The sequence below is a fragment of the Mixophyes fleayi genome, chromosome 11 (assembly GCF_038048845.1).
Source record: "Mixophyes fleayi isolate aMixFle1 chromosome 11, aMixFle1.hap1, whole genome shotgun sequence".
Lineage (NCBI taxonomy): Eukaryota > Metazoa > Chordata > Amphibia > Anura > Limnodynastidae > Mixophyes > Mixophyes fleayi.
In genome coordinates, this window is record NC_134412.1 from 92,418,954 (window position 1) to 92,446,206 (window position 27,253).

At 40.5% G+C, this 27,253-nt stretch overlaps 1 protein-coding gene across 5 annotated transcripts in view; it reads left to right on the plus strand.

Moving 5' to 3' along the window:
- Positions 1 to 27,253, plus strand: part of GRAMD1B (GRAM domain containing 1B) — a 301,019-nt gene that overhangs the window by 154,930 nt on the left and 118,836 nt on the right. For 4 of the 5 annotated variants that reach the window (XM_075190311.1, XM_075190312.1, XM_075190313.1 and 1 more), the window contains exon 4: positions 14,375 to 14,915. In XM_075190311.1, coding sequence (XP_075046412.1) covers positions 14,545 to 14,915 — 371 coding nt within the window. In that variant the 5' untranslated portion in view covers positions 14,375 to 14,544. Of the gene's footprint in view, positions 1 to 13,999; positions 14,097 to 14,374; positions 14,916 to 27,253 lie in introns of those variants that run through there. The other variant, XM_075190310.1, reaches the window with a different exon arrangement.

The window sequence follows — 27,253 nt, forward strand, 5'->3', positions numbered from 1 at the left end:
AGTCACTCAAATTAAATATTGTACTGTAAATACAGGGCAATTAATCATCAAAATCCCCTTTTTTCTACATCACACAAGCATTTACAGCCCATCTGAAAGCCTGCCAATACTCGTCTAAAGCTATACCAGGAGGGCTGTGCCATGTCAGACATGCGAATTTATTGCACTATACTTGCCTACTTTTTCAGTTTGTTTTCTGGGAGGTCCACGGGCAGGTGGGTGTGTGGGGGTGGGGCTCAGAGAATTGCATCACTAAGCCCCAACCCCTAAGCTATCATCACTATTTTGCCCTATACCAACAAGGGGTGGAGCCATGAAGACACGAGTATTGCGTCACCATGTCCCGCCCCCTCCCTTTAACTTAACAAACTGGCCGGGATCCGGTGGTTGCCCTACACTGCCAGAAATTCAGGAGTTTCCCGGACACTCCGGAGAGTAGACAACTATGCTTGACACCGAATATTTAAATGCAGCAATCTTTATATACCGGGGTGCAAGATGGTTTGTGAACCCTTTAGAGTTTTCTGAATTTCTGCATAAATGTGACCTTAAAATGTATTCAGATCTTCAACTAAGTTGTGAAATTAAAAAGAACCAAATACATCAGATAACACAGATATACTTTTTCATCCATTAGCACGGTGGCTCAGTGATTAGCACGTCTGCCTCACAGCGCCGGGGTCATGAGTTAAATTCCTGACCATGGCCTTATCTGTGTGGAGTTTGTATATTCTCCCTGTGTTTGCGTGGGTTTCCTCCCGGTGCTCCGGTTTCCTCCCACATTCCAAAAACATACTAGTAGGTCGATTGCCTGCTATCAAAATTGACCCTAGTCTCTGTGTGTCTGTCTGTGTGTGTCTCTCTCTCTCTGTCTGTGTATATGTTAGGGAATTTAGGCTGTAAGCCCCAATGGGGCAGGGACTGATGTGAGTGAGTTCTCTGTACAGCGCTGCGGAATTAGTGGCGCTATATAAATAAATGGTGAAGATGATGATGATGATTTATTGATCAAAATGATCCAACATTAAATGTCCTTGTCAGGTACATACTGTAGGGGCAGATGATGTAAATGTGTAGGTCAGAGGAGGAGGTGGAACCGATACAGATGTATCACATTCAACCTATTCTGTCATAATGAAATATGGGCTTGAACTAGGCAGATAAGGAGAGGGGGAATTATACAATTTCCCCCAATATTGGGTAACTTTTAAACACCAGAGTTATGTAAACTGGAAGGGTTTGGTGGGAGTAAATAATTGGATACAACAAGTTGAAAGAAGGAATCCTGAAGTAATTTCAAGAACTTCCAGCTGAATTTAACCTGCTGAGACAACATTTGTAATAAATATCTCCAGTTCATGCACACAGTATGCTGATCTAGTGAAATACATACAGTTTCTCTAAACTAACAAAATGTACATTTTGCAGATATCTTGTCACCCCATTAAGACTTTAAAAAAAAAATCTTCTGTCCGCCCTAATGTACCTAACCATAAGGTACTTCCTTACAGATAATAAGGGACTGTACGTAATTAGTAATTGTGGCTGACAGTCCTGAGTAAGATTAATGCTCTATTTCCATAAGAGTGGCCTTAACATTAAACCATACTTGCCAACTTTTAAATGTTGGCCTCTGGGGGAGATGCGTGTGGGGGCGGGATGAATTGTGTCATTCTGTCCCCTCCCTCTCCCGCCTTTCTATGTGTACGGGGAAAATTACGGGGTTCCCCTGAGAATCGCGTCATGGAGGCTCCAAATCCTGCCTACTTCACTAGAAGTGTGCAGATGCGAGAGGATGCTACTCTTCTGGGAGTCTGGGAGACCTACACGGAATACGGACTCCAGGACATCCCAGGGACTATGCATCCTGGACTAGGTCTCTGTTAATGGGGAATGAATATACTGGGCCCGGCTCATGTTCGGACGTTTGTCCCTTTGCTTGACGCATCTTGCATGAAATAGCTCTGTGCATGGTCAGTGTAGCCATTGTGCATGTTATACTGAATATTCTGTCTTTGGTGGGTTCTGAAATACCACTGAATCCATTTATGTAATGGTTACCAGGGTTTCAGAAGGGGTCGCCGGCCAGGGTCTTCAGTCTCTTATAATTTATATAAAATGTATGCAGATGTCATTATGTATTTATTTATGACACTTGGGTGTATGTTTGCTAAGTGGTGGTTCAGGTGAACCACTGATTCTCAGCGCTTTGCCATCATTTCTTAAAATCACAAGTTTATTAAAGACAAGGTCCATCAGATTTTGTTTTTAATAAAATTGCCGTTTTAAAAAAAAATGCCGGTAAATCGCAGAGAATCTGTGGTTCATCGGAACCGCCACTTACTAAATATACCCTTGAACTACTTAGGCTTGTCGGACTGTTTTATGTACATGACTATGTGATGAGTTTGTATTACATTGGCTTGTGTATACAGTGCCCCAGGGTTAACGTTTATTTACTTTTTTTTTCATTTTCTTATTCAGAAGAGAAATATTTTTTTTAAAAAACCTAATTTAAAAGAATAAAGTGAAAAATGATTTTTCCACTTCTGTATTCTGTGAGAGTGCAGTAACACATTGTTATTCACAGGAGACGATTACTGGAGCTGGATGACTGTATAGTATGATATGTAAATGATTCTCGTTACATGGTTCATATGCCTGTTCCACCTTGTCTTTTCAGCACTGGGTTGTGGTGTTACTTGCCTGCCTCTTAGTGGCGAGACTAGTTTACTACAGTGCAAGAGTTATTTGATGAAAGAAGCTCATTTCTACCTCTCCTTGGCAATGTTTTTGCTGATTTGTCTCCTGCAATCTTTATTTGTAGTTGCTGGCTGTTCACATAGCTTAGGAATCAGAGAATTAGGTGAGATAAAATGGGTGATCTAGCGCATTCCGTGGTTTCTAGACCATTTGGACTGAATTCTGCAAGGTTTTTAACACCTTCATATCTATTTAATATTATAGTGTCATGGCTCTGACACTCGCCTGTTCCTTTACTAACACAACTCTCCGTTTCCCTGCACTCCTGATTGACATCCAGTTGCACTATGATTCCTGGTCCTGCAATTGTAGACTCTAGCTAATAGAATAGTGATCAATTTCCAGCCATGAACTTAATACTACTCCCAGCTGGATGTGTCTAATCCAACCCCCCTCCTTCTCTTCTGTAACAACCCCACTCCCATTTATATTTTATTTAAAAATTTAATAAAATTTACTTTAACAAAAAAGGACCCTTGAGAAGCTGGGCTCATCTCCCTCCACTGAATCTAACCTCCGGCATTAATCCATTAGTACTTGCTCCCAAGGAGGAAATCAAGGAAATAAAATTAGCAGGAAATTATTATTTTATTTTAATTATTATTTTATATAAGGTATCATTTAATAACAGATGATACGTGAGCGTATTACATAGGTATATATGTTAGATTCTTATCACATTCTCATCTGGGTGATAAGCCAGTGTAGGGGGCATAAATCCCAGTATAAATAAATACAGTAAATGCATATAACGTTTGCCACCTGCTGGAAATGACAGCTCGAGGTGCAGTTGTCAGTGGTGGGTACTTGGCCAGATGAAGGTTTAGTATTGGCGTCTGATGTGCGAGGCGCTGGCTTCAGCAGCTCTGAGTTATAGAATTGTAATATGCTGGAAACTAAGAGAAATAAAGTGACTTAGTAGCCACTAGGGCCACTTACGCTTCTGTAACAGAAATCATGGACCACTATGCAATGCGGAGTCCATAAAACCAACGCGCTTCCTCGCTTGTCACCTGCTATAAAACCACTGCAGGATCTACTTGGGTAAACTTGTTACTCCAGGTGCCTTGAGAATCTAATACTAGTTAAATACATATTCTGCAATATAGATCTAGAATAAATGTCCTGAAAAAATAGGGACACACCTGGAGGCCTGTCGAGTGATTACATACACAGGCATCCCTCTTTGTTGCCCCTCGGAGAATTTTTGTGTTCATTTGGTATTGAATGGGGCAGAAGTGCAGCTCAGTCGTGTCTTGCACACAAGGGAATTGCCCACAGATGTTTCAGGGCAGGAAAGACTGAGCAGAGCTGTAACACAGATAGTACAAGCTGCATCCACTGTATGCTCCCTCTGTGCTCTCAGAACTCCCTATATGGACATCCTGAGGTTGTTTCCTGCACATGGCCTGTAATGGAGGGGTAACGCGGGGAGACTGCCTTTGTGAACATCATGCAATAATAGTTTATTTAAAATCATCATTTGTCTGTGAAAACCCAATCTCAGAAATTAAATCAGAAATGTGTTGCCATTTTATTATCTATAATTGTCGTTTAAATAGACCATTCCTGAACAATTATACTGGCAGCTCCTGTACATCTGCGTTCTGCTCATCTCTCTCCATCACTTTGTTCTGTACACGTAGCACAGATATTTCCGTGAGAAATTCTTAAAGGGGCAGAGGCGCTTGCAAGTAGGTTCTTTTCTCCCCCAAAAAGAGAAGAACATTTAATGAGGAATTGTGAAGGGTTATATTTACTAAATTGCGGGTTTAAAAAAAAAAAAGTGGAGATGTTGCCTATAGCAACCAATCAGATTCTAGCTGTTATTTTGTAGAATGTAAAATATAAATAACAACTAGAATCTGATTGGTTGCTGTAGGCAACATCTCCACATTTTTTTAAACCCGCAGTTTAGTAAATATACCCCTTTAGTCTATTGCCGTAAAAATATAAATAAACAATCTTTGTTTTCTGTTTTGTGTTCTCTAATTATACCGTATTGCTTGTGACTTTTGTATTACAATCTGTATGTTTATTATGACCTATCTTTTGTACTTATTGTTACATCTGTCGAATATCCACAACAGGCACCCGTTTTGTGGCCTCAGCCAGTCATTGCTGACCCCTGAGATGGCGATCGATAGTGATAGGACAGTGGCAGTACTTTTACCATCTCTGTCCTTAGTAAATGGATTTAGGGCTTATCTCCCTTTGATAAATAGACCCTTAAATGCTTTCAGCACAATACAGTTTGGTGCAGTCATCCAGGAGAATGTATCTGACAACTCCTATAGAATAGTGGGACCTCCCAAGGGAACAATCTGTTCTTTAATTGTTAAAGTTTAAAAAGAGGAATACACTGCTTCCTATTTATATGATCTCCTTTTATACCTCATGTACCATTAAGTGCTATCATTCTATTATATGTTACCCTATTCATCATTTCAGTGTTTATACTGGAGAGTACTGTAGTATGTTAATTACCCCTTCAGCGGTGATAGTAACTGGGAAAAAAAGGCTTAGGGGTTATTGACATGTGTATGTTGTACTCTTGGGAGATTACTTGTATTTTACAGCTAATTCATTCCTAAACTAGTAACATACAGGATATTAAAGATGAATTAGTGAAAAAGCAGCATATTTGTATAAATGATTTTCACCTATTCGACAGCTTCTCGTTGTCCGATGAAGCACATAACAGCGGCATGTATCACGAGTGACATTTCTATACTACATGTAATTGGGATGATGTGTCATATCTCACATCTCTTGGGCACATCAAAGCTCTGGATTTACGAACGCTCAGAACAGTGTGTACTATGAACACGTTTAAACTTTCCATTTACTTAATCTCTTACAGTCTGTCAATGTACATGTGGGAAAATGTGTTGTAAAGTGATTGCACCTGGGATAGACAGATCAACCATTTATTCATATATATTTTATTCCTGGTGTGTGTGAAATGCAAGACTTTTATGCAGCCTGTGGACATTCGTAAAATGTCCACAGGCAATATATGGAAGTAAAGCAACAAATATGATACTAAGCAGGACTATCGTGTGAACCTTGCCATCAAAATACCGTTCCCACATAAAGCGTTGAAAATCGGACAGATTTCATGGAGCTAAAAGATCTAACTAACCATTTGTGTTTATAGCTGATGATCCACTGATATAACGTTGGGGATATCAGTGGATATCTGCTGTTCTCTATCTATACCGCTTCTCTTGGAAATCTAATAAGTTCCTTTGGATTTCAGTATCATCTCTATGCGGATGATACTCAAATTTATCTATCCTCTCCTGATATCGCGACATCTGTGTTGTCCCGTGTAACTGACTGTCTTTCTGCCATATCATCCTGGATGTCCTCGCGCCAACTCAAACTCAATCTTTCTAAAACATAGTTAATAATATTTCCACCCACCAACAAGAGCATTCCTGACATTTCTATCTCTGTTGATAACATGATCATAAATCCCACCCCACAAGCTCGCTGCCTAGGTGTAATCCTTGACTCGCACCTATCCTTTGTTCCCCACATTGACTCTATATCTAAATCATGTTACATACATCTAAAAAACATTTCCAGAATTCGCACATATCTCATGCAAGACACTGCAAAAACCTTAATTCATGCACTTATCTCCCGCATTGACTATTGCAATTCCCTCCTTACTGGTCTTCCTCAAAACAGACTCAAACCCCTACAATCTATTTTGCACGCTGCGGCAAGACTGATTTTCCTTGCAAATCGTTATTCCTCTGTTGAATCACTCTGTATGTCTCTACACTGGTTGCCTGTTTTCTGCCGAATCCAATATATAATACTCTTACTAACCTATAAGGCCATCAACAAAGCTGCACCAACATACATCTCCTCTCTTGTCTCAAAATATCTCCAAACTCTGAAACTCCGTTCTGCACAAGATCTGCGTCTCTCATCCACCCTCATTACATCCTCCCATTCCCGGTTACAGGACTTTTTTCGGGCTGCATCCACTCTATGGAATTCTCTCCCTCGCACAGTAAGACTCTCCTCTAGTCTACAAACTTTCAAGCGTTCTCTGAAAACCTACCTCTTCAGACAAGCTTATAATGTTCCTCAACCACCCTCTTAACCTCACTACCTTTTTACCTATTACCACCCGTTACACAATTTCTCACCAAACAACTACCCCCTGATCAACATTGTTGTGTGACAGGATCATTTAGCCTATGAGTCACTTTTACCTTTGCAGCTTGGCTGGGCTGAAATGCAAAATGTAGACTTAGCCTCATGTATCAAACTCCCATTGTCCCATAGATTGTAAGCTTGCGAGCAGCCTTCTTACTTCTCTGTCTGTTTTACCCAGTTTGTTTATTAGTTTACTATGTTTGTCCCCAATTGTAAAGCGCTATATAAATAAATGATGATGATGATATATCCCCATGCGAGAGAGAAGTCAGGGGGATGCTGTGTTGTCATAGAGGACAAGGTTTTGTAACATGGTTTGTCCTGGAGAACGTTTACTCCTGTTTTATTTTTATTTTTTTTACTTTTTCTTAATGACTCGGCCCATAGTGAATATTATCACCGTCTTGGAAGCCCCGATCTCTGCTAAATCTGTGGTATGAATTACAATGTGCAAGAGTGCCACTGTTGTGTTGTTTTGTTAGCTACTGCAGGTGTTGATAGACACAAACATGCTACAACACTGATCATTAGAATACACATAATATTTGTAGTAATAATGATACTATTGATTTATTGCCGCACCAACAAATGACAATTGTATGCTATCAAGGCTCTATTTTTCTCTTTTTCTTTCTCAAATAAAGTCTTTAGTTCTAAACACTTGTGGTGTCCACATGTTATCATCCATAAGCAGTAGAATTCGGGGATCCTCATACTCCTGAAGTGTCAGCTCTCCTGCACTTGTTTCCTGGAGAATTCATCAGCAGGTGGAATCCTCGGCAGTTGTCGGCTTCACCTTATTGGACAGTAACCTCTCCTGGGGCTCCTCATTGGCTGCACGGTGTAACTCATTAAATTATTCCAAACTGTGTTTAATTCTCAGATAGTGGAGAGGCCCAGAGAATGATCTGAGTGAGGAACTGTAGCAAGATTAAGGAGGAAGTGCCACGTGGTGACAGTTGTCTGCTCAGCTGTGCCAGGGGGTACCAGCATTTACTTGAGGTTTTTCTATTATCTAATACATGCCCTCTGGCAGCGTTTACAACATATACAGAATCTTCTTTCTAGCTTCTGTCTGTGGTTTGCAGACAATGTTGTGTTTTCTTTTTAGTATGTTTTTGCTGCCCTATGACCCAATTCTTCACAGTGTAGAAAGTGAATAGCTCTACCTGATTGTACACATACATAGAATAAAACGCACAAAAGGGAGCCTGGGGGAGTGAGCAATATATTTGGTAAAAATTCACAGATTGTCATGAACAAGCAAAGGAATTAAAAACCACTAAGCCTAAAATACAAGTTTTCTAACGTTCAAAGCCCCAAATACCGTTCACAAACGTGTGAAAGTTTCCATACATTGACAGGTTCTTGACATTCTGTCTACATTTGTTGTGCAGTTGAGTATAACCTATGATTTGCTGTTATCAGTCCCTTTCTGACAGTGTCCTCCAGTAGGTGATCTAGGAAAATGTCTGGTCCCTTAATCATGATGTTTATCTAAAATCTATATATATAGAGAAGTAGTTTGTTGGGGAATATCCTCCACAGCTCTCCAGGTAAAGCTGCCAAATCTTACATAGTTATTTAGTATTCAAAAAGTAACCAATTACTTGACCACATAGTGACAGAACGTCAGATATTGAAAGCATCATTTTTTTTTTTTTTGGTTGTAAACAATTGTTTGACTGCTGGAAGGAAACCTCATCCCAACACGACATAACAACAACGCGGCAGAGCAACTAATCTTATTTTCTAAATAGCATTTTTGGTCTATTTACCGAATATATAAAAACTGCTACACATTAGAAATCTTCTATTTTCTAAATTTCTGAAATATGTACATTTTATATTTGTAAATGGTATTAGTAGCTCTGTGTTATAAAGCCAATTAATAATTTAGAGTTAGTCGTCCTTTAAGGCCACCTGAAGCCAGAATGCTGCTTGTAAGATATGTGTGGTACTCGGACAGCCTGCTGTCTAGTTTCATATTCTTTTGTTATGGTGTTACCCCCTCCTAGTATTTTGGGTAGGCTTTATAATACTGTTAGTGCCAGTGATTGTGTACCATGTGACCACACATCATTCGCTACCTGTCTGCTGTAACGCTGCTCTCTGCTCCTCTATAAGGCTACACTTGCTGTTCTGCCTTGTTGGGATAACATGTAGTTCACTAAGGTCCATGGGGATCCAGCAGCTACAGAAAGGGCTGATCCAGGTAACTAGTGATGGTGCTGTGTGGTTGCATCATATGTAATGCTGGTCTAGCCCAAACCTAATCATCCTCACACACAAGGAGATATTGATGGCCAGATTAGCCTGAAATCATTGTATGAAGCCGCTCCATCAATGAGGACCACGGAAACCCATCCAGAGTTCTCTCTTTTCTGCCAATAATGTACTTGGTGACTGGCACCGCCACCTGTGTGCGGTCATCCACAATCACACTATTGATATCGTGGGATATAGTCGAACAAGCTGGCCAAATTGTATACCGATTTAAATGTGTGTGAGCACAGATTCTAACTCTCTAAAGAGGAGTCAAACCACCAAATACTGTATGAAACCAAAGAGGAATTTAGGAAAATGTGGGTTTGTCCACATCAACCAACCTGATTTTGTCTTGTTTTAGGACCATTTAGAAAATGAAATAAAACATTTGCTTAATGCTAGGGGAACTACCTTTATCATTTGCATCAGTCTTCAGACATCTTTTTTTTTTTCCAGTAGTTTTGAGAACTTTTGATTATATTTCCAAACCATCCAACATGACCCCCTCCACCCTCTACAAAATGTTCTGCCTCCACTTATTTCATTATTGCCCTTATTGTTCACCTGAATTAACAAATAACACCTTCAGCCCAGGTAACTGGGAGCAAAGCATGTTGTACTGAGTGGAAGGGAAAACATTGGAGGGCCTGTATTTATGTTTTTTTGCAAGATACATCTTTATTTTCACATTTTGTACAAAAATCAATATTGTAGAACATATTCAGTAAAAAGAAAAACAGTTACAGAGATATTAGTTCCACAGTATAACTTGTAAAATGAGTTAAACACATCAAAGTGGGTTTTTCAATAATATTGTAAGGGAAAAAAAAAGATTAGGAAGAAATTTTGGAAGAAGGGGATTAAGTGTTGGGGACGGGGGGACGGACGACAGAGAAGTCTACTTTTTAATGTTGCTGAAGTGCTAACAACCAGGGTTATTGTTCTTCACCCTCTGTGCCTCTTGGCCTGCTCCCCTAGCCTTGTTTTCCCTGTCTTATTTAGCTTTGGCCTTCTTCTCGCTGATTTCTACCATCCCTTTCACTATCTGTCCCAGATATAATCTGATTTGCTTTTTCCTGTCACCTATGTTTGTATACATTTTTGTATCATGTTGTGTCTTGGTTCTGTTTTCTGTATATGTAATGTACGGCGCTGCGGACCCTTTGTGGCGCATTATAAGTCAAAGATAATAATAAATAATAATTGTTCTCTTACAAGATATCTGATAACAAACTTGTGAAAAGCCGCATAAAACGAAGAATGCAAAAAGCACACCATTTGATTGCTCCCTTCCTACAAATATATAAATATAGTAAAGGGTAAGCTGTGCAGGATCCACCGCTCCTGTGTACTTCACACAGTCAGCCCCAGAATAGACTGCTCTGTGGTGACCTCATCTGCGCAGGGTATTCAGACAGAGATGTTTCTATGGAGACTGGTGCTTTGAGTTTCTTTTTTAAATTCCAGCACTAATGAACATTTCTTCTTATTGCACTGGCTTTTAAATCAGCCCTGGAATGTAAGTGCCTGTGTCCTAGAATCTGCTCTAGAGGTCAGACAGAGAGTTACAGGTAACGATCCAACTTCCTTTCACCTGGGAGAGAGCAGTCAGCAGGGAACTGCATACAGCCAGCTTGTCATGTACAGGTGAGAAAAGATCAGGAGAGAAATATCCGCTATAGATCACACAACATCACTGGTAATAAAATTCTGTTTAATCTCTAGCCGTGGGCAAATCTTTTTGATAAGCTTGTAGGGATGTAAATTTTAAGACACATTAACTAGTTTTGGGAAAAGATTATCTCTAATGCCTGAGATCCAAGGATTATATTGCAGGAGAAAGGCTGGTGAGTGTATGTAACAGAGATGCAGTAGAAACACATTATCAGATTGCTACATATGGGACAAATGTGAATATTTTAACAATAAAATAAACCGAAAACTATTAACTGTATATTTTAGAGTTTGCTGCAACAAGTGATGAGCTTTTTAAGATTTTGATTTTAAATTTTACTTTAAACTTATATACCCCATTTTTTTTTACAAAATTTGCATGGTTAAAGTATGGTTTCAAGTGACCTTAGTGAACAGCGTTTTCTGGCTATTTCCGATCAATGTTGAGGTAGATATCTTCTATAGACTGAGTCCACTATCATCTCACATATAGAAAAACCCTCATACTTATTATGTTGCCTACATTGAATAAAATGTAAATTAATTTGTTAAATTATAGTTTTGAACCATACTGTGTATACGTGTAGTAAGAGGTGCTGGATCGCCTCAGCTTATACCGTACAGTGTATACGTGTAGTAAGAGGTGCTGCATGGCTTCAGCTTATACCGTACAGTTTATACGTGTAGTAAGAGGTGCTGGATCGCCTCAGCTTATACCGTACAGCTTATACGTGTAGTAAGAGGTGCTGCATCGCCTCAGCTAATACCGTACTGTGTATACGTGTAGTAAGAGGTGCTGGATCGCCTCAGCTTATACCGTACTGTGTATACGTGTAGTAAGAGGTGCTGCATCGCCTCAGCTTATACCATACAGTGTATACGTGTAGTAAGAGGTGCTGCATCGCCTCAGCTTATACCGTACAGCTTATACGTGTAGTAAGAGGTGCTGCATCTCCTCAGCTTATACCGTACAGCTTATACGTGTAGTAAGAGGTGCTGCATCGCCTCAGCTTATACCGTACTGTGTACACGTGTAGTAAGAGGTGCTGCATCGCCTCAGCTTATACCGTACAGTGTATACATGTAGTAAGAGGTGCTGCATCGCCTCAGCTTATACCGTACAGTGTATACATGTAGTAAGAGGTGCTGCATGGTTTCAGCTTATGCCGTACTGTGTATACGTGTAGTAAGAGGTGCTGCATCGCCTCAGCTTATACCATACAGCTTATACGTGTAGTAAGAGGTGCTATCATCGCCTCAGCTTATATCGTACTGTGAACACGTGTAGTAAGAGGTGCTGGATCGCCTCAGCTTATACCGTACTGTTTATACGTGTAGTAAGAGGTGCTGCATCGCCTCAGCTTATATCGTACAGCTTATACGTGTAGTAAGAGGTGCTGCATCGCCTCAGTTTATACCGTACAGTGTATACGTGTAGTAAGAGGTGCTGCATCGCCTCAGCTTATACCGTACTGTGTACACGTGTAGTAAGAGGTGCTGCATGGTTTCAGCTTATACTGTACCGTGTATACGTGTAGTAAGAGGTGCTGGATCGCCTCAGCTTATATCGTACTGTGTACACGTGTAGTAAGAGGTGCTGCATCGCCTCAGCTTATACCGTACTGTGTATACATGTAGTAAGAGGTGCTGGATCGCCTCAGCTTATACCGTACAGTTTATACGTGTAGTAAGAGGTGCTGCATCGCCTCAGCTTATACCGTACAGTGTATACGTGTAGTAAGAGGTGCTGCATCGCCTCAGCTTATACCGTACTGTGTATACATGTAGTAAGAGGTGCTGCATGGTTTCAGCTTATGCCGTACCGTGTATACGTGTAGTAAGAGGTGCTGGATCGCCTCAGCTTATACCGTACTGTTTATACGTGTAGTAAGAGGTGCTGCATCGCCTCAGCTTATACCGTACTGTGTATACGTGTAGTAAGAGGTGCTGCATGGTTTCAGCTTATGCCGTACCGTGTATACGTGTAGTAAGAGGTGCTGGATCGCCTCAGCTTATACCGTACTGTTTATACGTGTAGTAAGAGGTGCTGCATCGCCTCAGCTTATATCGTACTGTGTACACGTGTAGTAAGAGGTGCTGCATCGTCTCAGCTTATACCGTACTGTTTATACGTGTAGTAAGAGGTGCTGCATCGCCTCAGCTTATACCGTACTGTGTATACGTGTAGTAAGAGGTGCTGCATCGCCTCAGCTTATACCGTACTGTGTATACGTGTAGTAAGAGGTGCTGCATCGCCTCAGCTTATACCGTACTATGTATACGTGTAGTAAGAGGTGCTGCATCGCCTCAGCTTATATCGTACTGTGTATACATGTAGTAAGAGGTGCTGCATCGCCTCAGCTTATACCGTACTGTTTATACGTGTAGTAAGAGGTGCTGCATCACCTCAGCTTATACTGTACCGTGTATACGTGTAGTAAGAGGTGCTGGATCGCCTCAGCTTATACCGTACTGTGTATACGTGTAGTAAGAGGTGCTGGATCGCCTCAGCTTATACCGTACCTTTTATACGTGTAGTAAGAGGTGCTGCATCACCTCAGCTTATGCCGTACCGTGTATACGTGTCCTGGTATGTGCTGGGTCTTGCTTAATCATAAGATATATATGCTTGTTTTGGCTTTTTTAGTAATATGACAATTTTCTGCCTTTGCTGTTCTGTTTGAATATAGTGCAGCTTGCAGAGGTGTACAGTGTAGACCTTAGTATTGGCAGTTTTCTATATTACTATGCATTCATCCTCACTTAACTGTCATGTGCTCTTTGGTTTATAAAATATTGTATAGAATATATGTGCATTGGGAGCCGTTTTACATTTGTGGATTGTGTTGGCTCTTTAAATTAATATTAACATGTGTAGCGAAAAATAACATAATGTAAATGGTCTGTTGTGTCCTGTGTAAAATGTGATTTCTGCACAGCCCTAGCCCCTCACTAGGGGGCGGTATTGTTACACTCTCCTCTCTAGCAGTGTATCAGATCCCCTGTGAAGTGATGATATTTGACGCTGAAGTGTTACCACCAGTCAGATACAGACCAAGGAGATATATGCTGGATTTTTCTGTAATCCCTCATTCATTCCTCTTCCCTCTCCGTAGCTCATCTGGATTACTTTGACTTTCTTTGTATTGTTGTATAGAGCTACCTGCTCCCAGCGTGTAGTCTGTCCCTCCAATGGCTGGCACAATAGACAGGTGTGTAAAGTTACTGCTAACCTAAGTTGTATATATTCTGTGCTGAGTTTCCCTGTGGCAGGCTGGAGCTACAGAGGAGCTTGGGTTACACTGGCAGCTGCTGCTTCTGCATTTGGTATCCGTTCCACACAAGCACAAACTCCCCCCTCCCTACCCTTATCTCTGTTACCACTATTATGTGTGTTATATATGTGTTTTGTCTGTTGCAGCAATGTCTTCTTCTGCATGTGTACCTGGAGGCTTTTCTGTTTCTTCATTTTGTTCCATTTTCTTTATAGTGTCTCCTGAGGGGCTGATTAGAGTTACATGAAAACACAGCGGCTGCTTGTGATCAGAGGAAGCTCACAGCTGCGAGAAGAAGCTTCCTGTCACTCTTGTAGTCCTGTCACCCGGAAACTTGTGTGATTGGCTTTTCAGCGTTGCTTCGGCTTTAAACAGGAGTCCTACAATGCTGGTTGGCGATTTAAATGAAAACCTTCAGATCCCAGAGCTGCAAATCCCAAATCTAAACGACGGCACTTCGGCCACGAGCAGCAGCAACAACACTCCCAGCCAGCGTCGCCGGCGCTTTAAAATGAAACGTGCGAAGTCTGAGAGGAACCGGGAGGCCGCAGACACCTTGGACTGTACCGGGAATCACGAGTACCTGCAGCTGCCATCTATAGAGATCACTCCATCCAGCGATGAGGACAGTGCCCTGTCTAATTCTTCCACACCTAGTACCTCCCCCAGGCGACACGGGCACAGGTTACATAGTTGGGGGTCCCTGCTGGCTAAGGAGGGCAGAGATATGGAAACTGTAGGGAATAGTGAAAGCAGGTAAGTGCAAGATTCACTACTTATTACGTTGTTTCTTGTGCATACTAATTCATGGCACTTTTTGTTACGCTGTTTGTATATGGTGTGTAGTCAGTCACCAGTGTGTGTACTAGAGAGGAAACACCTCCAATGTACAGGTTATGTTGGGGACTGATTGAAGTCATGGCTATTTATAGTTCTCTCTCATGCCTTGTTATGAGTTCAGTCCAGCTGTGCTGCTGTGGTCCGTCTCCAGAGGAGATGGCCAGGAAATAGCTCTCCTACTGAGGATGCTAATTTAGGGTTTTTGTTTCCATGGCAACAATGCACCGCTATTTGCCACTGCGATCCCATGGATACATCGTGAAACTTTTCTGCCCTGTGCCATATTCTCAGCGGGACCGTCCGCTTGGTGCTAATCTATGTTTGTGCGAGGGCTATTGTGTTGTGTTGTACTAGTGTATACACTGTGTAGTATATATTAATGTGTACAGTACAATACGCATGTCCTCCATGTTTCGGAATGAATCTAGTGTAACTTTGCGTTGTTGTGATGTCTCATGTGATTGTGCCTTTGGTGCTATTAGTAGACATGTGTTTAATAGACATATTAGTCGTCTTTCCACTACTGGTAATTCCGTCACATCATGCCTCGGTAAGCTGATATGATCCAATCTGTGTTTACACACATTCTGTTCTTCAGCCATGTGATCTGGCTACCATCAGCGTTTGGCTTCATTGTAAATGCACAGTCTGTAGATGGTGTATATTAAATCAGGTACTAGATGCAGTTTATGGTGGTAGTTTAATGATTTAACTAAATTTAGGGAGCAGTCAAACAAATCTGGAATTCTAATTGACCTTTTAACGTGTCAGGAAAGAAATGTCCTAATTGAGGTCTATGGAAATTTCAACAAAAAGTTGAGCTACAATAGTACATTTTTACGTGTCTGGTCTACTTGGCTTCCGGGATTTGTTTTTAGGTCTGATCACATACAAGCACACAGAATTGTTATAACCCTGCTCTTCTGGTAAAAGCATTAGTCCAGTTTGGGGAATATTGTACGAGTAATGGATGTGGGGAGGATTTGTCATTTATTTAAGGCTCCACATAGCTCTGATGGTCTGAAAAGTCGGTATAGCAAATCATTCAGAAAACAAACCATACATGGACACAGAACAAGGATATACAATTTAGATGGAGATGGTAACGCTAAGACAATAGGATCTAGAGGGGCGGGATGGTAGCTGGTAGGACATGAAAGGTAGTTGTATCAGGTAGGGGTAGCATAGGCTATGGTAAAGAAGTGGGTTTTGAGAGAACATTTGAATAACTGAGTCGGGGGTATCTCAGGTTAGGCATGGTAGCGAGTTCCATAAGAAGGGAGCAGAACGGGAGAAGTCTTGGAGGCAGGAGTGGGAGGTGGTAATCTGAGAGGAGGATTGGCGCAAGTGAGAAGCAGATCTCAGAGGGATGAGAGTAACGTGACGAGGTCAGAATCAAACACACAAAGGTAGATATGACGGCTAGAGCCCCATTAAACAGATGCAGCGAACATCCAATCAAAAGCGGGTTATGTTTACCTGTGCTTTATATCCTTTGGTAGCCGTATATTGTTACCGGAGTCTTACAGCAGACGTCTCCACTAGTGGTAATCTGTCTGCATTGAGAAGTCAGCGGAGGTTCCTGCGGGATGAGCCCTACTGATGTGCTAGTGTACGGGGGGGGGGACGGGGATGACTCATTTAAGAGTTACTGCGAGGTGTCGCAATCCAATCCTGATTTGTCATGTAACTAGTACATAGCAGATGTGACACAGAATGGACCATTCCAGAAATGCCTGTTTCATTTTATTATACTGAAAGGGGTTGTCCACTTTTTGGCAGCTACTTGTTGTTAAGCCCCCATCCCCCATTTTGCATTTGTCCAGCTATATTCATTAGATCTGAGCAGTGAACCTCAGCGCCTGCCTTGACATTTACAGAACAACAATTTAAAATACTTTATTCTGAATTGTGATTTATAGGTGTATGTCATGTTGTAAAATTACTTATGTGGAATATTATGAGCCTCATTTTTTTTTAATAAAAAGGAAGCATTCATATGTTGCAATGCAAGGGGTGAAAATGCATTTTATTTTTTTGCATGCAGGTAAAATACCGTCCGCTTTTGTATGTAGCAACCAAATACTGGACAGTTTTATTACACTGCAAATGACAGTTGGACTGGGATATGCCCCCTTCTAATTCTTGTTTTTTGCTTTGATCCTAACTCAAAATGAGGTCCTATATGTTTTGTGTTTGTATTCTGTGATGAAGATGCTGCTTTGTATTGGATTGAACTGTTCTTTTATTGGCTGATTTTAATGTGTTCCCCACTGTTCTGCCCCTGCTTGTGGGTTAGATTTCCCTTCACCTCAGTTGAGCAATAAAAAGCTCAGCTTCCAGTCACAGAAATTTCAATATAGAGAAAAAAAATAATGGAATATTGAATGACTATAAGCTTATTTTATATTAAACAGGACCCTCTGACACTTTCTTTAAAGGACTTTCCTTTACATTTAGGGATAGATATTTAAACACAACCTTCTACCTTTCTTCAATTCTGCTATGCTCTCAACTTGACTCTATCCTTTTGGCAGCGCTGCTGTCTGATGCGTCTGCTCTTGCGGTCCCCCAACCCTATGCGAAGTGAAACTTTTAGCAGTTTAACCGGAGGAGAGCTGCACCCACCCAACAGGAGCTGGCTGTCACTTGTATCAGTGTGCGGAGGAGGGCCGTGTCCACCCTACAGGAGCTGGCTGTCACTTGTATCAGTGTGCGGAGGAGGGCCGTGTCCACCCTACAGGAGCTGGCTGTCCCTTTTATCAGTGTGTGGAGGAGGGCCGTGTCCACCCTACAGAAGCTGGCTGTCACTTTTTATTTATTATTTTTAAATGGTGTTTTAATCATCTGTATGAAGCCAGGTGGAAGTAGAACACACAAATTCTGTAACCACTTCAATACAATATTTGCATTTCTCTAAACATTGAAGAACTTCTTGTGACATTCTTAAGATATTCATTTGTTCACTGTAGATGTATCAAGGAGGTTTAGCCACTACTTACAGTGCATCAAGGATCTGTCCTACATTGTTACACTAAAGGTCTGTGTCACGGTAAGGGCATAACTGCACACTAAAATAAAAATATGAATGTATTTGGATAAGTTGGTTTATGACCTGTAAGCTCATTGAGGACATGCAAAGCAGGGCTTAATCTGCTTTAATTGGCATCTTCCCTTGTCCAGGGCTATAGTACTAGATGTGCAAATGTGCGAGAATCTATGACCGCTGTATTTAAGATAGATTTATGTGTCTGTGATATGCCCAAGGAAAGATATGGAAGGTAAAAGATTTTGGACTAATATGTTTCACACCCAGGGATAATTTTCTCCCCCACACTCACATATACACTGAACCTCTGAGTGGGAAGCATGCTTATATACCCCATGTATGAAATGGCAAATTATCAGCTCTGGTGACTCCATCTAATTCCAATTCTAACTCCCATCTCCGTCCATGTCATTCTGCCTTGTCCCAGGCATACAGAAGTTTTGAACTATGCGCTATATTTCTGTAATCTTTCATCTTGTTATCTGTAATCTTTATTTAGGAGTTCTGCTCCACCTTTCAGAACTCTACACTGGCTCCCAGTTTCCTTCAGAATCAAATTCAAATTACTCACCCTTACCTACAAAGCCCTCAACAACACTACCCCTGCATACATCTCAAATCTCATATCAAAATACTCTCCCTTCTGCCCTCCTAGATCTACCTCTGACCTGCGCCTTGTCTTGTCTCTAATAACCACCTTTCACTTCCGCCTACAAGACTTCTCCCGTGCTGCTCCCCACTTATGGTATTCCCTGCCACACTCAATCAGACTTTCCCACATCCTTCATATCTTTAGAGGCCCTTTGAAAACCCAACTCTTTTTTTAGAAGTGACCTTATCCCCAATAACGCTATTCACCCTAATGCACCCTCACAACTGTCCAAATCTCCACTCTAAACCACATTTGCTCCTCTTGTTTCAGCTGTGCCCTCTCCCACTTAGAATGTAAGCTCTCTAATGAGCAGGGTCCTTCATACCCTTTGTTTTCATGTCTGCATTTATTTTGTCTGCCTTGTAATCTCCTGTTTTCTCTACTGTGCGGTGCTGCGGAGCACTGTGGAGTTTTACAAATATACGATAATATTGCATTTAATTTTGATGTCATTATGATGTTGTTTTTATTGTATTCAAATGCCTGCACCTTTTTTATACTAAATCTAAAATATAATAACTTTTGATACTCCTATTCCATAGGTCTTTTTATAAAGAGAAATGTTGCTTGTCTATAATATCCATATGAATGCTGATGTGTGAATTGTTAACCCTTTTGGCTAAGAACACAACTCATGTCATCGTGTACATTTGTGTAACAAGGTTTGATATGTTAGCAGTTTGAAGGCAAATGTGTGTATTGTTAACTAACAAGGAGCATAGTGTTTGTCAGTGTGTGCATTTGAATTTTGGGTCCTATTGCCCTGATTTAATAGATGGTGGAAGACAATAGGTGTGTATGGATGAGGTAGTACTGGGGAGTGATTCAGCAACCTGTGTGATAGGTGTGCAATATTGCATGTTGACATGTATGTGTGCCTTATTGCATGCAATATAACCCTTTACAGTAAACATTCACGTCATGGACACTGGGTATGTGCTCAAAAAGCTCCAGGGATCCAAGCTCCTTAACCATCTACAACACAGCAAGGGATCCAATAAGGTCATGCTGTAGAAACCAATGCAGAAGCAGACACCACTCACTGATTAATGAACATACTCAACATTATGCAAGTGGAGCTTCCAATCTGAGCATCCTCAACAGCAAAACACAGAATCCAACCATAAGAATTCAGAACATTAAAACTTTTTGGGACAGCTGTTCCAGTGCTAACCATAATTTTGGAAGAGTTGATTAAATGGGTTTAAAAAGGGAACAGAGTTAGATTTACTACACATTAACAATTCTGTAAAGCTCCAAAAATATTCTTAAACACAGCCATTGGATGATGATCTTGAATTAGGATGTTATTGTATTCACTGTCTGTAGCATAGCTATGATATCTGCCTCTTGTGTGATCACTAGAACCTACTTGATTCCTGCCACAACCATAATAATCCCTGGATCTACCTCTGTCACCATATCCTTCACTACTGCTTCCATAGTCTCTGTTGCCACCTCCATGTCCTTTGCCACCACAGAAGATTCCTCTTCCTCCAAATGAGCCTCCTCTCCGGTCACCTGAAGATTTTCCAGTCTGATCCACACGAATCTGTCGCCCATCAAAACACTTTCACTTCATTGCCGGCATCAATCCTCTGAATTCTCAAATGTAACAAAACCAATTCTCCTGAATCTCTTTGTTTCACATCTCTTTTCCATAACCAAAGCTTAGACCGTCAAAAAGTGACAGACTGCTTCACCCAACCAGGAGCTCTATGTCACTTTTATGAGTCTACGGAGGAGAGCCACGGCCCCAGCCAGCCAACCATGGATCAGTCCTATCGGTGAATCGGGCACCCTGCTCTTCATACAGCTGCCTGATACAATATAGTTCAGCTGAGGTACCAGAGAGGAATCTCCAAAAAAAAGTAATAGTAGAAAATCCCCTTGTCCAACACATGAAGATTCAGCCATCCAGGTTCATTCTTGACCATCTGCATCTAATACGGCCACTCATGTAGGCATTTCAATCATTCTGGCTATCTTTGGTGGTTGATGGAGCATGACACATGTGGTTTTTGGGCTAATGTGCTCTAAATCCACCTAATTGGCTGTCAAAATTGTCACTGGCTGATTGCTGTATCCAGTTCTGTCTCTGCTGTTAACTGGCTCAGGGCCTGGGTACTCACCCACCTTCTAATTAAGGTGAATTCATATTTTGCTGACCTTTTGGTGCCCTTTTCCTTTTTCGTCCTGTTCTGGCCACTGACCATCTGATCTCCATGTTGTAATCTTACAAGAGGAATAAGATGTTCTCCAGTTACACGTGGGAAAACTGGCATCTTTCCCTCCAACAACATTTTTGTTCCTGACGGAAACTATTTAAAGCAACCTATAAAGTGATAACTTGAAAGTGTAGGAAGCGTACAGGACAGCGACTGAACCATGGTCACCCAGCGCTGCATAAACACATTCAGATCTAACGCTCTGTGGCCAAAACTTAACTCCTGGAAGAATATTTACTTTGATATTTCAGACCATGAACAAGATACGTTGTTTACAGGAAACCACAGATCAACTGGTCTCCTTTAATAAAAATGCATTTTGCAAAAGCAAATATTTCTATAAAACATTATCGAGCATTAAAGCAGAGTGAACGATGGAGATGGAGATGGAATGTTGTATTCTTTTTCCACATTCAAATTTTCCATGCAAATTCCATATTTTGCAAAGAAGTAATGGCTGCTAAACCCCCATCTTAGGGGATAATTAACTTTATTTGTATTTTTATAAAGAAATACTTGTTATTCCTCTGTCTCCTAAGTGGATATGCAGTTTATGCTGCCTATGAATGAGAGAGTGTTTAATACTCTGAACTTTCCAGCAACTAGGTGAGTGAATGGTCTGTGTGTCTCCGCTTAATTAACTCATCAAGTGCTTTCCTGACTGTGTACAGTAGGGCTGTGGCTTCACTGTCCCCCCCCTTCTCCCCTGCTTGCACCATCACTGCCCCCCCCCCCCCCCTTCTCCCCTGCTCGCACCATCACAGTTCTGCTTGATGAAATAACAGCACAAAATGTTGCTATTTTTATTGACAATGTATGTTAGATTTATTTGCTTGGTAAAAGCATCTGCAAACATGGCTGTTATTATTCAGTGCTGTTGTATAGAGAATTACAATATCTCTAAGGGTTATAATAACATACTCTTTCATGTGACATTAACTCGTATTCTTCACCTGTACTTTTCCCTTTTTATATGTATTGTGGATAAAGGACATGGTATATATAGGTCACTGCTGTCATTAAGCAGAGTTGTCTTGATAACTGATTAGTATTCATTCCAGTTACATGTATGTATAGCAGGGGATACCTGTGGATCTCCAGCTGTTGGCTGGCAATGCATGCTGGGAATTCTGCAATAACAGGAGAATCACAAGTTGTCTGCCACCAAGAGTTATCAGGATTGTGATCTCTCTATAACAGCGTGATAGTAGCATGCACTCTGGGAAGGAAGGACTGTCTAGTGTTGCCCTTGGGGTGTGAGGGAATTGCGTTGTGACCCTTAGATTTATAGTTACCACAGCTTCAGAGAAAGCATCTAAAGATTTTTTGGGAATTTGAAGTACCATGCCTAAAATATACTCCAATAAATTTAAAAACTACCCCTCGGCTTTCCCCTACACTGCATTCCCCTTGTGGTTTAAATTGTTTATCGGCACTCTTCACAGTGACCTTAGTAGGAGGTCTTCACTGATCATGTTGTGTATAACTGTCTCCTCCTCTTTACTTGTGTAGCAGAGCTCCTCACACTGGCTGTAGGAAAAGGTGCTCTATACACATGTCTGTGTCTACCGCATTCACTGAGCAGCAGCCGTTATGTACTTTTCTATATTAATAAGTTTACAAAGCTTTGATATTGTGGGGTGAGACATGATTTGGAGAGGATAGCCAGTATAGGCATTATTAATTCAAGGATCCCATCTACAAAAGCATTATGTAGCCACCTGGAGTAAATACTGTATTCAAAGCTTTTTTCTTTCTTTCTCTCTTTTTGTTGTTGTTCACTGAGTTGACTCTGCACCACAATTATGAGACTTACGACCTATATATCAAATGGAGAAAAGCGCTATCTCTTGTGAACATTTTATTTATTTCATTTATTGCCACTTAGTGAACTGAATGCCCAAGTCCGCATATACCCTGGTTTGGCCTGGTGAACCTTTACCACTCCCAGACAGTATCGCACTACTTCACTGACTATAACTTACCTAATTGCACTCGTACTACAGGTCATCCTTTGCTTTTCAGTTTTGGTTGGGCCTCCTCGCTGTCTCATTGGCTGTTTGACCACCCAATACGCCGAGGGGGCCAAACCTGAATTAAAACGTTTTTGTTTGCTGCCTACATTTGTCCATGACAGCCAGATACAGCAAGAAAGAGGCAGTGGTTACAGTGTAACCCCAAATTGTAACCGTTGGATAAGTAACAGAGTAGAATGTTGTCTATTCTATCCAGCTATGACCGTGTATGTTTAAGACCTCACCTATTACAATTGAGGTATTTATTTGACACCCAAGTACAGTGTTACATCTTCTTTTTTGTTGTGGTATATTCATATGGATGTGGGTAATTGGTTTCCTTATACCGAAGTCAAATTGTAAGATCTCGCCTACAAGGAGGGGAAAGCTGTAAATGTACCAGCTTTATGGCAAGTTGTGTTCTGTCCCTTCCTCTTCCAGCCTTGAATACAGCAGTGTGCAGATTACAGAGCTCTGTTCTGCATCCTGTCACTGTGATAAATGACTTACCTGCTAGATCTGCTGCGTACACCCTCATCTACGTTCTAGTATTGGAGAATGAGGTTACCAGGTCCCTCAATACACCATGTCACAGGAATATTAATGTATGTACACAGAGAAGGAGAAAACACTGTACATATTTGTCATGTGTTTGTATTGTGCAATTAATATGTTCCTAGGAATTGTTTAATGTTTGTTATGTCCGTACAGTGTTCTAGCAGCTGTGTCTACTCAGCGGTTCACTTAATAACCAGGTCTACAAGGTGGGAATAATTAAGAAACCTAGAATTTGACAGCAACAAAGTGCCTACAGGTCTAACTAGTCTGCCGTGTGTGTGTGTTTTTCATGTTTAATTTTTATTTATTTTGATGTCATTTTTGGGGTTATGAATTTTTAGTTCTTCAAAATAGCAATTTGTTTGTCCCATGTGTGCTTGAATTTCCTTCCCCACCGCCACAATTGCTGGGAGACTCTTTCACAGATCTATGTCTCCCTTTCTGTGTCTTCCTATCTTTCTTACCATTTTTTGTTCTCATTTCCTTTCACTTTTCTCATATCTTGAGCAGAAATGAGCGCAATCCAGCCCTATTTCCAGGAGTTATGAGGATTGCGGGTCCCGTAATTGAGCCGCTCTGCAGCATCCGCCGCTTATAAATGAAGCCTGGGGCAACTTGTGCAGAATTGAAGTCCCCCGTAAGGCTCCTTTCCTCTGTTGTTGACATTACATCACCATTCATTCTATATTCAGAGTTTGGATTTTTCTATCCCATATGAATTATTTTGCATATGTTTTAGAGTTAAGATTTCACACTTGGACAGTTCTCTTAATCACTGCACATTTGGTTTTCCCCTTGGTTTTTTAACAGATGGACCATGTTAAAAAAAAAATCTGTACTATCTACAAAAGACTAATCTTCCCTTGTAAACCAGAAGTAATATCACTGAAGAGTACATTAAATAAGACAGGACCCAGGAATGGTCCCTGAGAGTGGTGCTCTGGTTACCCGCCCTTAATCTCAGCCTACAGACTACAATACTCTTGTCTTCTGTCCTTCAGAAAACCCTTTCATCCATTGCTTTATCCTTGAGTCAAATCAAGGGATTTTCAGTCTCTGAATTAATTTATTGTGGAATACTGTATAAAAGGCCCTGCTAAAATGTAAATAAGATATAGCTACTGATCCACTCAGATCTATTACTTTAGGTAATGTGTAACAATAATCCCGCTAGATCTGTTTGGTACAAACTCCTAGCAGCAATCCATGCCGTGTTGGATCTTGTAATTTTTTTGATTCTAAATAGTGAGCAACTCTTTTTTTCAATAGCGAGTTCATTAAATGCTCTTCAGGTCTATAGTTATCATATTTTTTCCTTACTGCATTTTTTGTGTAGTGGAACTAAGTTTCCCAATCACCTGGAATTCTATCGAGCTGCAAACACTACTCTTGGTTGTCTTAATACTCGTTGATGTACACTCTCTGGACCAATTTAATTGTCTATATTTATTTTTGAGAGTTCAATAACACTTCTTGTGTAGTAAATTAATTTGTGTCTACATTACGGTAGGGTTTACATTTCTTTTCTCGTGTAGGTGACCCCATGTGAAATCTTAAAAGAGGGCAAAATGAATTATTTAGGCAACCTGCAATTCTTGTCTCCTTCAGTGTGTTGCCTCGAAATTCCTCTCTTTCCTCGCACGGACTTATCTAAAGAATGATTTGTCATCCTGTTTGTGCTTATTAAACCACACTGGCCGATGGTCACTAGGCTTCAAGTTGTCTCCTTTAGGCATGTCTGATCCAAGTCTCCATTTGTAACAACTAGGTATAGGATTGTCTCCGTGTTTGTTGGGTTTCTAACTAATATCTTGAGAAATGCACAAAAGGAACCAATCCGGAATCTCGCTTCTCCTGGCTGATTTAACAATTCATATTTCAGTCCATATCGGGCATATTGAAATCTCCCCTAATTATCCCCTCGCCTTTCAGTGATTTTCTCTTTTAATATTCCATCCATTTCCTATAAATTGTTCCTGTCTGAAAACCCCTCTTTCATGACTTCCTAGAGTGCCCCAAATACTCTGAGTCCTACCTGCAGCACCCGGTATTAATGTTACTTTTATGTCATTCTTCAGATCTAAAGCTACTCTACCTCCCATTTTTCCTACTGTCTTTTCTAAATAGGATATAATCACAAAGTCCCAGTCATTGTACCCTGGCTCAGTAACCACTATGAGATTTCAACTAGCACTTTACATGATCGGTCAGTTAAGCTGCTACTATGGTCAATACGCTTTTCAGCAGCTTTTTCTGGATTGTGCCTAATGAAAGATCTGAATTCCTCACTAAGTAAGAACCTTCTTCCACCTTTTCTTCAACCAAGTGTCAACCAAACATCTGATCTGACACTGAAGACGCTCCCTGGCCAAGCTACTGGCCAACATCACTGGCTGGTAAATCATTAGTATCGACATGTAAAACATCTTATAGAAGAGTTATATATGAATGTTGATCGTATAATTCAATCTGCTGTTTTGGAATTGAAGTCGTGGTCAATATTTGCATCTCTCCTTTGTGGATAGGGTAAATCTAATTAAAATAATCACTTTTCCTAAAATATCGTATCCCTGACAAGTATCATTAGTACTTTTATCTACACAAGATGAAAAATTGTTGAATTTAACATAACTCATATTTGGAATAATAAAAAAGTGAGGATTAGTTTGAAGATTTTACAGAAAACTAAACATGAAGGGGATTACATTTCCTGAATGTAAATGTATGAAATCATGCTGTAATTTGTAGATATATTGGAGGCTGGATCAACCTACAGAATGGTTTCACAAATGTAATATTAGAATAGCAGTTTATTCCACATATGGATCTTAGATACTTTTTGCATATATCTTGCTTAGATATTCCCTTGGAAATATCAGATATCCCCTTTCTGTTTACCACCTGGCCGTTATGCCATAGAATACATAGTAAATGGGGGCTTCAACATCTACATTCATTACTTTTTATAATTTCTGAGCATCTAGGCCATTTCGTTCTTGGGCACAAACGGGTATTATTACGTTTAGGGATGTTGTTACCCCAATACAAACAGGAGTGTTAACTCTTTTCTGAGGTATGTTGCAAAATTGATGTTATGAACGTCCCTACGTCAGTGGTGTCTAAACTTTTCTCGGTAGATTGAGATCATCTTGATTCTATGGTGGTAAGTAATAAATGTGCGAATAAAGTCTTATCAAATTGTTATAAACTCCTATGTATACCTCACTATAATACCAATAGACAGATGGGTATGTCTAAATGGTTGATACACTTTCCACATATAAACCTTTCTATCATTCAAGAGACATTTCTATATTTTAATAACACTTTAACGGCAAGCATGTATAGTGACATGATTTTTAAACTTTTGGGATATTTATCACCTGCGAGATCCTAATATAGGGATCAGTAATGTTCTGAAATGTCCAAAGTGTCACAAATCAGATGCTTCATTATACCTATGCTTATGGGATTGTTTATATTTAAAACTATTTTGGATTCAAGTATAGGAATACGCCTTGGCAGTAAACTTTGTTCGGTTATCCCCTGAATGGGCGGTGTTGGGATTTTGGACAAATCTTTCAAATGTACCAAAGGGAGTAAGAAACGGCTTCTTATTATTTCAGCAGTTGCAAAAAAAAGTTATTTTACTTTTTTGGCTACATTCTCCACCACCTTCTATAGCGTTGTTTAAAGATAAGATCGCCTGTATGTTTAAGATGGCCTGAATAGAAGCATCCATATATAAAGAG